The 13,101-nt window shown below is 41.2% G+C and overlaps 1 protein-coding gene across 17 annotated transcripts in view; it reads right to left on the bottom strand.

Annotated features, from left to right (window-relative positions):
- Positions 1–13,101, bottom strand: part of Carf (calcium responsive transcription factor) — a 52,852-nt gene that overhangs the window by 1,564 nt on the left and 38,187 nt on the right. For 9 of the 17 annotated variants that reach the window (XM_076550320.1, XM_006975024.4, XM_076550319.1 and 6 more), the window contains 5 exons: positions 12,951–13,101; positions 11,264–11,327; positions 6,494–6,624; positions 5,755–6,121; positions 2,311–2,772 (listed from right to left, as the gene is read on the bottom strand). The exon at positions 12,951–13,101 is cut by the window's right edge and continues 12 nt beyond it. In XM_076550320.1, coding sequence (XP_076406435.1) covers positions 2,654–2,772; positions 5,755–6,121; positions 6,494–6,624; positions 11,264–11,327; positions 12,951–13,101 — 832 coding nt within the window. In that variant the 3' untranslated portion in view covers positions 2,311–2,653. Of the gene's footprint in view, positions 1–2,310; positions 2,773–2,872; positions 2,978–5,754; positions 6,122–6,493; positions 6,625–11,263; positions 11,328–12,950 lie in introns of those variants that run through there. The other 8 variants (XM_042260288.2, XM_042260290.2, XM_042260282.2 and 5 more) reach the window with 4 other exon arrangements.

Genomic DNA, 13,101 nt, shown 5'->3' on the forward strand with positions numbered 1-13,101 from the left:
AACTTGTTATGTAGACCAGGCTGGCCTCAAACTCACAGAGATCCACTGGGATTAGAGGTGTGCACCATAATGGAGTGACAGAAATGTGTGTGTGTGTGTGTGTGTGTGTGTGTATTTGTTATTGTTGTTTTCAAGACAGGGTTTCTCTGTGTAGCCCTGGCTGTCATTGGAACTCACTATGTAGAGCAGGCTGGCCTTGAACTGACAGAGATTCACCTGCCTCTGTCTCCAAGTGCTGGGATTAAAGGCTTGAGCCACCACTGCCCGGCTCAGAAATATATTTTAACTGTTTGTTCCTGATGAAACATTAAGCACTGAATCCTCTGTTATTACTCATCCTCACAGGAAACTGGTTAGTTTCTTTCTTAGCAAGCATTTCTCCTTAGCAATTCAACATCAAAAAGGAATGTCTCCCAAAGAATATAGCTCAATGAATGAAATATTTAATAATAAACCTTAATCATTATTGGAAGGTGAAAACTTATTAGTTCTTGAAAAATAGTTTCTATAACAAGGATCACAAAAGAGCATTACTTCTAATACAGTTCTAAATACATACTAATTTGATCTCATTCCTCTTAAGTGCACACAGATTAAGAGAACTCAGGTTTTGAAGTGACTATGAGTTGTGGTGAATTTAGTATAACATATTCAGATTCAGCAGCCCACCTCTATAAAAACTGGCACTAGATACCTTGTTCTTAAGAAAAGAAAAAGCAGTTCTTACTAACCATTATTTATATATATATATATATATATTAGATATGAAATTTGCATTAAATAAGATAAAGAATAAACTTTATGTTGACTAGGATACAGATGTAAAGATAATTAATTGTAGAGTTTCACCTACTTCTAAAGTAACAGTGTTTTATACTTAGATAGAGATCATGTAGCTAAAACAAAGTGAATAAGAATGGGAGATCAGACTTAGAAAAGTCAAAAGTGATGGATATCCATGTAAAGTATTGAGGTCAAATTTCATATTATATTGTTCATGCTTTGAATATTAAACTTTGATATCCACTTGAAATTCTTATTTTTTTAAAAAATTAAAATTCAAATGCACTCTAAAATGAGTCTACAGAAAAAAAACTTTTCTAGGTGATTCCTCCTGTCTTTCTTAGTAAGGACTTGCTGTGTAGCCCAGGCTAGACTGGAATTTACAATCTTATTACCTCCACCTCCTGAGCGCTGGGATTACAGGTGTGCACCACTACATTTAGCTAGGTTAATTTCATAACAATTACTTTTGAAATTTCTAGCTACTCAATATTTCATTAAAAAGAATCTTATAATAAACATACGGATTACTGGCTATTTAGTACTAGGTATAAATATACTTATTTAATGAGCTAAATATCAGATCAGATATTTTCAGTTTTCAAATATGAACTAAATATATAAATTGTAATACTATAAATTCAGTAAGAACTCTAGTATAGAAAAATGTAAATATTATTTAAATTATTTTCTGTTCAAAAATTCAATCTTTAAAAAAAAAAAAGCCCAAAATTTTGCAAGCAGTAGGGATTATAACATTTCCCCCCATTCTCTGAATTATTCATCTTTCTATTCCTAAGTAGGGATTTACCTCTAATCCCATATAAAATACATTTACTTGTGTTATTTATCCAATTAATTCAATTTAAACTTTTCAATACTTACCAAGCCATTGAAATTCCTGACAGATGACCATTAGTACCATTCATTTATAGTTAAAGGTATAAAGCCTGGGGGATAAACTGCAAATGCAGAGTCTAAGGATGTGACTGGCAGATCTGTGCTGCTATGCAAATGTAGAGGGATGTGATTGGTGGCTCTGTGATACTATGCAAATGTAGAGGGATGTGATTGGTGGCTCTGTGATACTATGCAAATGTAGAGGGATGTGATTGGTGGCTCTGTGCTGCTATGCAAATCTATAGGGATGTGACTGGCAGATCTGTGCTGCTATGCAAATGTAGGATGTGATTGGTGGCTCTGTGATACTATGCAAATCTATAGGGATGTGATTGGTGGCTCTGTGCTGCTATGCAAATCTACAGGGATGTGATTGGTGGCTCTGTGCTGCTATGCAAATCTACAGGGATGTGATTGGAGGCTCTGTGTTACTATGCAAATCTATAGGGATGTGATTGGAGGCTCTGTGCTGCTATGCAAATGTATAGGGATATGATTGGCAGCTCAGTGTTACCATATAAATCTATTGCTCTATCTTTCCAAATAAGACAGATGACAAATGTTCTCTCACCTGTTGGCTAATTTAAACTCTCCTCACAATTCTACATTTCCTGACACACCTCCATATGCACTCACACTGCTTTTATTATTCGACTTGGTTGTCTTGTAAGAAACAATACTCGGTATTTCCGGGGATGAGATAACCATTTGTGTTTACACTAAATTACTGTGATCTTTTCAAACACACGTCTTATTGGATAATAAAAAAAAAAATAAAGGAATACAAAATGAAGTAAAATATTTCTTAAGGGGAATACAAATATGGAATTGACAACAAATACTCAAGTTTTAAGTCAGAGCTGCACCATTCAGTTCTGGTCCAGTGGCGGACATGCCATGCCCCAGCAATCTTCCCCTTCTAAGACATCAGAAGGTGCCAGAGCTGTCAATTCTGAAAGCTTTGAACATTTTATGTAGCAGATAATTTTTGACAGTCCAGAAAAGTTTTTGCTCCCATAGACAGTGTTGGCTCTTTGGGTTCTTGTTTAACTTGGTTCACAGACAGAGTATCTTCTAGACTTTCTTCAACTTTAAAACCAAACAAACAAACCCAAAAGGGTTAGTATATTTTACAACACTGTGGTCTGTAAAGTTATATAAACTTAAAGCCAGGCATGATGGTGTATACCTGTAATCCCCACACTAGATCATGGAAAGCAGAGGATCAGGAGTTCAAGGTCATCCTTAGTAATGCAGCCAATTTAAAGCCAGCCTGGTTTACATGAGACTTTATCTTTAAAAAATAATAACAATCTGAATTTAGAATAAACTCAAATATACCACGGTTTAGAAAAGGGTCATGGTGAAATTGAGAAAAATATCTGGCATATTTGAAAACACAGTGGCACATTTTAAAATGATGGTTCTGTCTCAGCGGTGTGAACTATGTGTTTGCTGATCTAGAACACTTCAGAACACATGCGCACTCTCCACTGTGCTTATAACCCCATGCGTGGAGAGCCAGCACACCAGCAGGAACACTGTCAACTGGCCAATGCAGTGCCTAGCATCTTCATCTTTTTGTTTGTTTTGTTTTTGAGACAGGTTCTCCTATGCCGGCCTTGTACCGTCACACCTGGCCTCAAATCTTCACCTCCCTTTGTCAGGAACCTCTGCTATTCAGCCGTTCTTAGAGAGCAGAGTTTGGAGGGACTGCGGCTTGCTTAGTTAGCGGTATGCTGAACAACATATCGATACTGTTACAGGTATATGGGACTTTATACTGAAGCTCAGTCAGCGACATGGGGAACCGCAGAGGATGGATCTGAATGACCCCCGGTGCTCACATCCTGTTGGAATACATTGCTGGATGGTTAGAGGTCGCAGTCTGCCATGGCCTGGCAGCTTATCTCAAAGGCTCAGCCACATGGAGCTCTCTCCCTCCAGCAAAGCTTTCTGCTCTCCACCTGCCCTTATCTGGAGGACTGACCTTATCTAAAAGCTGTCTCTAAACCAGATGCCTGATTCATCTTTAGCTTGACCCTTGGCACAGACCCCTGCTGAGAAGACTTGTGCTAGGACTCTGTTATAGGACCCTGCTGCACAAACTAAGCCTTGGGACAGGAGCATGACAGTTCATGTAAATTAGGTTGGTCCCCGGGCTCCGCGACGCTATACATTCCTCATCCTCTGGAATACAGCTGAGCTGGTTCAGGAGTCTGTCTCCGGGCCTCCCTCCATCTGGCTCATGGGCCATCTCCGAAGCTTTCTGTCGCCCCTCCTCCTCTTTCCCCTCTCCACCTGGTAGCCAACAGGCCGAGAGTGAAAGTGAACCCCGAAACATCCTGGTGAAGTAACCCCCAGATTATGACCTCACCAAACAAATCATACAGATTTGGATTCTCTGAAAGCAATGTGGATTTATGCTCCCGGAAATACTATGTGATAAAACAGAGGGAGAGAGGAAGCTTTAGAAGGTAAGACATACAATACCCGGGCTTAGTTCCCTCCTCTATCACTTACTAAATGTGAGTACTAGGCAATTACTTAACCTCCCTGAGCCTTGGTTTCTCTATCTGTAGAATGGGAATATAGCTAATTTTCTCATGGCATTATGACAATATATATATATATATATATATATATATATATATATATATATATATTCATTTTTCTCCTTATCTATAATGTTACTCTGTAGCTACAAAAGTTCTCTGTAAATTTCCTACACGTGTGTTTCCCCATAAATTTAAAAGGCTGTAACTCGTTCTAGAAGGAGCTATTCACAGTTTTATTTACCAAAATAATGATGATTAAGATAGAGGTAAATACATGTTCTAAGAAGGATTTCTGTTAAGACTTTTATACTTCAAAGCAAAATGCATACTTATCTCTTCCCATAGAAGTATGTTGGCCAAACAGGCTGTGTGGAAGGAATGTGGTGAGGTCACCTGGGAGCTAACCCACTTTATCACTATGACGACTGGGGTCAGCAGCCAAAGGAAGACATCAGGTCTTCAAATAGACTCAGTGCCCAGCTCTTCCTGTAGCCCTGCACAGAACTCAACACTTAAGTGTATAACCCAACCTCTTACATTCTATCGACTCTTATCTACTACTCACTTCCATCCTTTCTGTGTGCATTTATCAACTTCTTGTTTTCATACTCTTTGCGCTAAAGCAGTTTCCCTTACATGATTTGCTTCTAGCACATTTTATGCATTCTAAAATAACTTTCCTGGTTTTACATCACCATAGATTTTCCATGGAAAATCAGGTAATTAAGAAACAAGTTATGGGGCTAGGGAGATGGCCCAGAGGTTAAGAGCACTTGTTCTCGCAGAGGACCAGGTTCAGTTCCCAGCACCCACACGGTGATTTACAACCATCTGGATCTCCATTTCCAGGAGATCCAATGCCCTCTTTTGCCTCCCCAGAAACCAGGAACACACGTGGTGCACACACATACACACAGGCGAAACACTTGTGTGCATAATGAAATAAATAAATCTGGCTGGGCATGGTGGTGAATGTGAGTTCGAGGCCAGCCTGGTCTACACAGTGAGTTCCAAGACAGCCAGAGCTACAAAGTGAGACCCTATCTCAAAAAATAAAAATTAAAAATTAAAATTACTAAAAATGAATAATTCTCCCACCTATGCTCTTCCCTTCTTTCCCTGTCTGCCCTGGGGACTGAGGACCTGCTGGGCAGCAAAGTACTCTACCATCCCAGCCTCTTTCATTTTGAGAGAGGGTCTTGCTGAAATGTTCAGGCTGGGTAGCACTTGTTTGTAGCCCAGACTGTCCTTGAACTTGCAATCTTTCCACCTAAGCCTTCTAAGTGCTGGGATAGACAATGGATAATTTCACTGTGACTAAATAATAACAATTAAACATAATAAGAAAAAAATATTAAGTTAATGAAATTCTTTTCCTCTCATAATTTTGTTTGAACTTTACAATATTATAAACCCACTGGGTAGAAATGACAGATTTTTTTTTTCTGTTGTTTGATGTAGTGATACCAGGCTATAAAAGATTACAAATAATCATAAATTGACAGTCACTTACTAAGAGCTGGATGGCTGTCTATGATTCGTATTGGAACAGTTTGTACATCTTCCAAGAGAATGTTATTTACACTTCCTTCCAGATTCCCCGTATCCTCAACATCTTCAACTTCCACCAGCTGATCCATTCCGAGATTCTGAACTGATTCCGAGAGATTCCCCATGGTAGAGGCAGCGCTATTGTTTTGTGTTAGGCATGTATCTGTTCGAAGGCTCTGGCTTTGACCGAGCAGCAGAGAATGATTATTCACTACAGCATTTCCTACTGTATCCAGAAGTACTGAAGGACTGGAGGAGGGACCGCTAGTTCCTGACACCAGAGCTTGTGATCCATCAGGAGAGGAAAGTCTTGGCTGTAACTTCAAACCCTTCCAAAGAGAAAAGAGTTGTATCACCATGTTTGGATTTACTATGTATGACATTCTCACTAAATATTCTTTTGAAAAAAAGAAATTAGAACACAAAGTAATAGGAATGTAGTCACTAACAAATATTCCATGAGGATGGAAACAAGAACCAAGGAAAGCAGTACCACAGACCTTTCTGCGGTCACGTCTCCTCAAACTTTTCAAAACATAGAACCTGAACTATCATCTTACATCAAGACACAAAGGACTAGAGGATTAACGATAAAGAAATATGTGGCCATTATTGTAACTTCACAGCAATTCTCTGAAATCCTTACAAGAGGAATCACGGAAGAAGAAGATCCCAGACTTAGCTGTTGAGTGGGTGCCTACCTGTAAGTGTGAGAAGATTTTGGGCTGAAATGAGGAAAGTGGGGAGAGCAGGCGACATGGCTCTGGAGACAGAGAAGTCTGTGTCCGACGCGCCCCAACGCTGCTGGCAACGGGTTCTCCTACTGAATGTCCTAACAGAACAGGAGACAGACACAATCATTTCTCTTGAACTTGATAGCAATCATGACTATCAGAATCAGAAGAGAAGACAAGACCAAGTCCGAGGTTTGCAATGACTCAGAGTCGTCAGGAAGCGAGGCAAGGCGGTAAGTGCACACAGCCCTCACTCTGGTGTGGACACAGGCAGTGGCACAAGGATATTCTTGGCTACAGAAGTGAGTTTGAGGACAGCCTGGGCTACTTGGTGACCTGTCTGAAAACAAACAAAATCATCACAAATCAGCAAGTCAACACACAGCCAGGCATGGCAACACATAGGAGTCAGAGGCCTGTGGATCTCTGTATGAGGCCAGCCTGGTCTACAGTGTGAGTTCCAGGACAGCCAGGCCTACACAGCGGGACCCTACCTCAAAATTAATGAATTAATAACCCAAAACTAGCCTGGCATGGCACCTCATGCTTGTAATTCCTAGTACTTTTGAGGCTATCAAAGGGGGACTACCATGAGTTTGAGGCCAGCCTAAAATATTCTAGACCAGCCTGGGAACAGAGAGAGACCCTGTTTCAAAACAACACCAAAGAAGCAAAAACCACAATGCACATAGAAACACAGCCACACAGCCACACACCAAGCCCAGGGTATCTAGTTTGCTGTTTCCAGAACCTGCCAGATCATCAGAACTTCCAATGGGAACTCCAAAAATATGGATTTCTAGATTCAACCTTCATTCAACTCCTCCTTCGTTCCTCCATTCCTTTCTTATCCTGTTTGTTTATTTATTTATTTATTTATTTATTTATTTATTTTTTCAACTTGACATGAACTAGTTATTTGGGAAGAGGGAACCTCAATTGAAAAAAATGCCTTCATGAGACTGGCCTATAGGAATATCTGTGAAATACTTTCTGGATTAATGATTGATGTGAGAAGGCCTAGCCCACTGTGGGCAGTACCATCACTGGGCAGGAGGTACTATATAAAAAGTCAAGGTGAATGAACAAGCCATAGAGAGCAAATCAGTAATCAGAGCTTCTTCATGGTCTGTGCGTCTGTTCCTGCCCTGATTTCCCTCAGTGACGGATCATGACCTAAGAGCTGGGAGCTGTAAGATAAAATAAATTCTTTCCTCTGGGTTGCTTTTACTCATGGTGTTTACCACAGCAACAGACGGTAAAAGAGGATACCCTTCGGGCTGGAGAGATGGCTCAGAGGTTAAGAGCACTGGCTGCTCTTCCAGAGGTCCTGAGTTCAATTCCCAGCAACCACATGGTGGCTCACAACCATCCGTAACAAGATCTGGTGCTCTCTTCTGGCTTGCAGTCATATATGCTGTATACATAATAAATAAATATTTAAAAAAAAAAAAGAGGATACCCTTCCTTCCGTCCTCCTCCCTCCCTCCCTCCCTCCCTCCCTCCCCCCTCTCTCTGTGATGGGGACTAACCGGGGCCTCTGCATGTTAGACTAATGCTCCATACTGTGTTACAATCCAGTCCTTAATTTCCATGTATTTCATTCAGGTTCTCAGTCAGGCTGGGCAGCAAATGTCTTTACTGGCTGGGCCATCTCATCCACCCAGATTTTTACCCAAGTACATCTAGAGTGAGGTCTAGAGATACTGTCATTGATAAGCTATTCAATGTGTCTAAGTTCAGAGCGTAGGCCATCAACTGAGTCCACACTACCGTCATCATCTTCACGGACACAGCAGAGCAGCTGTGTTTCTGTTTTGTTGATCTATTTGTAAAAATTATTCCTTTTATGTTTTGAAATTACAGTATAAATATATCATTTCCTCTTTCCCTTTCCTCCTTCCAACCCCATATATTCCTCTTGCTCCCTTTCAAATTCATGGCCTCTATTTTCATTAATTGTTGTTAGGAATATGTAAATACATATATGTACCTAACAAAAATAATCCAGTTTTAATTCTAAACATTTTCTATACTAAATCTTTATTAGCCTTCTTAAGTTTCTAGACTTTTTTTTTTTTTTTTTAAAGATTTATGGGGGCTGGAGAGATGGCTCAGCAGTTAAGAGCACTGACTGCTCTTCCAAGGACCTGGGTTCAATTCCCAGCACCCACATGACAGCTCACCACTGTCTGTAATTGCAACTCCAGGAGTTCTGACACCTTCACACAGACACACATGCAAGCAGAAACATCAATGCACATAAAATTTAAAAAAAAGATTTTATTTATTATGTATACAGTGTTCTGCCTGCATGTATGGCTGCAGGCCAGAAGAGGGCACCAGATCTTACTGCAGATGGTTGTGAGCCACCACATGGTTGCTGGGAATTGAACTCAGGACCTCTGGAAGAGCAGCCATTGCTGTTAACTGCTGAGCCATCCCTCCAGCCCCAAGTTCCTGTTTTTTTAAGTTTCTTAAAAAAAAAAAAAAAAAAAAAAAAAAAAAAAAAAAAAGCATGTATCTTTCTTTCTTTATTGTTTTTATTCTTTAATGTGAATTGGTACTTTGCCTGCATGTGTGTCTGTATGAGGGTGTAGGATCCCCTGCATTGGAGTTACAGACAATTGTGAGCTGCCGTGTGGGTGTTGGGAAATCACCTGAGCTGTCTGGAAGAGTGGCCAGTGTTCTTAACCACTGAACCATCTCTCCAGCCAGCCTACCCACCTCCCTCTTTTTAAAGTTTCTTAAACATGACTTTTTTTTTTTTTTTTTTGCTTTGGTGTTGACACATGCCATTCTATTGATTAGAAAATTCTAATTCAGCAGGGTGGTGGTGGTAGCACATATCTTTAATCCCAGCACTCGGGAGGCAGAGGTAGGCAGATCTCTGTGAGTTCGAGGCCAGCCTGATCTACAAAGAGAGTTCCGAGACAGCCAGGACTGTTATACTAAGAAATCTTGTCTGGAAAAAAAGAAAAGAAAGAAAGAAAAAAAGAAAATTATAATTCATTCTTTAGTTCTCAGGCTTAAAAGTGACCTTTTCTTTTTGTCTCTCCTCTAGATAGGGTCTTACTATGTAGCTCCGTCTATCCTAGAACTCACTCTGTAGTCCAGGCTAGCCTCGAACTCACAGAGATCCGCCTTGCTCTGCCTCCCGAGTGCTGGGATTAAAGGCGTGGGCCACTACACCCAGCTCTAAAACTGACATTTTCAAGAGTGACACCCTCCCGTCCCTTCCCCTAGTGTATGTCTCTAGCACAGCTCTCACATGGCACTTTTCACAACACTAATTAATTAGAAAACATTTGTTTAGTGTTTTTTTCTTTGCTAGCCTTTAGTCCATGAAGGAGGAACCTGCTTGCACTTGGCACAGCAACTTAATAAAGTAAAACGCACAGGTGATGCCAACGAGCATCGGTGTACAGACAATGTAAGAACTAGCGCAGCCGCGAGGTGACCTGTGCAGGTTAACAAGTGGCCGAAAATACTCTGCCTACAGTTATCCATTAACTGATTCTAGAGTGATTATGGTGTTAGTGGTTTAGCAGACATTATCCTCTGGAAACTTAGTTTGATTAACTAAACCCTTGCCTCTGAAGAGCCTGAATAACACCTAAAGCTACAAATGTGTCAACAGCAGCCTACCACAGTAGGTACCGAGGTAAATGGAACATAACGAGGAGCTCCCTTAATGTAAGAGACAAGGTTAGAAAACCCTCAAGACCAGAGACTGTTCTGTGTGAGAAAAGAATTTTCCACACAGAAGAGAGAAGACATTTCCAGGAGACAGAACACACGTAAAAGAGTAAATAAAAACAAACAAACAAACAAACAAAAGAAGCTTCAGATATTTCGGGAACATAGGAGTTGAGAACATATGAGACAGGTGGGCGGTGGTGGCGCACGCCTTTGATTCCAGCACTCGGGAGGCAGAGGCAGGCACATCTCTGTGAGTTCGAGGCCAGCCTCGTCCACAGAGCAAATTCCAGGACAGCTGGAGCTACGCAGAGAAACCCTGCCTGAGAAAAGCAAACAATCCCAGGGAGACAACAGTTTGCAGATCAAGGTGCACTGTCCATTCTTCTGGTTGACTCTGCTAATACAGCCTCGAATCTCAGTTACAGTCAGACATGGTGGCACACGTTTAGAACCCTAGCATTTAAGGGGCTGAGGCAGGAGGATCACAAGTTCTAGGCCATCTAGATACTATTACTCAGCAACAAACCATTTTTCTTGGTCATAAAGAAGCATAAAGGTTCTAGAAATCCTTTGATAAATTCCAACATAGCTACTCTTTCCCTCGTTAGAGTCAGGTCTCCTCATCTATAAAGTCTGATTACACGACAGTCAGGGACAGGGCACAGTGAGTGAAGTACTTGATGGGCAAGCATGAGGATGTGGGTTCGAGTCCCCAGCCCCCACAGAAACGCCAGGAACAGCCATGAGCGTCTGTAAACCCAGCTCTAGGGAGCAGAGAAGGGACACCCCAGGGCTTGCTGACCAGCTCAGTGAGCTCCAGGGTTAGTGAGAAAGCCAGGCCCCAAATGAATAAATGAAAGATATGGGGAGTAATGGTGGACATTGACCTCTGCCCTTCACACACGCATATACACCTGTACACATGAGCACACATACAAAAATTCCTTAAAACTGATTCTATAAGATAGCTAAAGTTCTTTCCAGATATAACACCAATTTATTTTTATGTTATAAAAATATTCAAAAATAACCTACCTTCTGCAAATGTAACTGTTACAGTCTCTCTGAGAATATTCCCACTATCTGTGGTCCACTGAAGCTGAAATCAGAACATTTGTTTCAGTAAAAACAAAGCAGTTACATTGAAAATTATCTTAAAACATTAATACAGCTATCATACCTTCTTTCACAAATTTACACTTACATACTTATTTTGTGTCTCATGCACCCACATGCCGTGGCACACATATGGAACCCAGAGGACAACACTGAGTCTACTTCCATTGAGATGGCATCTGTCACGGGCATGGAGCCCACCGGTTTGGCTAGAGTGACCAGCCAGCCAGCCAGCTCCACCCCCGCCTCCACCTCCCCAGCACTGGGGCTGTGAGTCCCCACCCACCACACTGAGCATTTGTATGTGGGTTCCAGGGGACCACACTTAGATCACCGTGCTTACGAGGCAAACCCGGTACAGAGTCAGCTCCCCCCTCCCCCGCTGCCTATTTTATTTTCATCACACTTGTGCTTTGTTCTGTGATCACCCTCTACTTGTTTACATTCCTAAAGCTCCGGTATGTCTCACTATGTTAGGGTCTGTGAATTCAGATGTCAACAATTTGGATAGGAAATGTAGATGGCAAATCTATTTATTTATTTCTTGAATTACGTACCGTAATAATTAAGTCTGGATATAACACAAACAAACAAAAACCACCCCAGTAGGTCTAGCATTTGAAATATCCAAGTACTAGGAGAGATGGCTCAGCAGTTAAGCACCAGCTGATCTTCCAGAGGACCCGGGTTTGATTCCCAGCACCCGTGATGGTGGCTCACAACCACCTTTAACCCCAGGTTCAGGGAATCTGACACCCTCTTCTGGCCTCCATGGGCCCCAGGCATGCAAGCAGAACATCCACATACATACAAAAATAAGTACAACTCAAAAATGTCCAGATACTAAAACTTGGCAGTGAAAAGTCAGGAAGGCCAAGGTTAGCGCTCCTCGGATTTAACTCCTCAGTCACTGCCTCTGTTGTGGTCACTCTTTCTGGACAACTATGGTCAGATTATCTCAGAAACCACAACAGACAGATCTAAGTCAAACACTGATATGCACAGACGGTACACAGAGCTCACACCTGACCCTGAGCTACTTAACCTTGACCATCTGTTCTTAAAAATGGAGCAAGGAGGGCAGGCGGTGGTGGCGCACGCCTTTAATCCCAGCACTCGGAAGGCAGAGCCAGGCGGATCTCTGGGAGTTCGAGGCCAGCCTGGGCTACCAAGTGAGTTCTGGGAAAGGCGCAAAGCTACACAGAGAAACCCTGTCTCAAAAAACCAAAAAAAAAAAAAAAAAAAAAAAAATGGAGCAAAGAGTGTACTCGGTGTGTGCTCAATAAATGTCTGTAAACTAAATAAGAAATAGTCCTCATTAAAACAAAATACTAATTCTTCTCTCTGTTATACTCAGATTTGGAAATCTACTGTTTCTTTTCCTTGTGAGAGTACTAAGAAATATTCAGTCAAGTCATTATCCGCAAGCTGGTAGTATTCATATTTTACAAACTTGCCCACTGTATTTCCTCAAATCATAGGAATGGAGATGGTGTAACAAGAGCCCTTTCTACTAGGCCAAGTATTCCTGGGAGCTAGAGACTTGCTAATGTATTAACAGGAGCTGAGAAAGATTAATGAATCAAAGAAGTGGGTGTGATCATACCGTTGCTGGAATCACCTCTGAGTTATATACCACATCTCCAGTCCTCAATGATTTCTGTACCTCATGGATATGATTTTTTATATCATTTACAGTTGGAAAAAATGATAAATTATGTCTTTCAGGTACCTCATCAGGTTTGAACAGTTCTCTT

This window comes from Peromyscus maniculatus, chromosome 13 (genome assembly GCF_049852395.1).
Source record: "Peromyscus maniculatus bairdii isolate BWxNUB_F1_BW_parent chromosome 13, HU_Pman_BW_mat_3.1, whole genome shotgun sequence".
Lineage (NCBI taxonomy): Eukaryota > Metazoa > Chordata > Mammalia > Rodentia > Cricetidae > Peromyscus > Peromyscus maniculatus.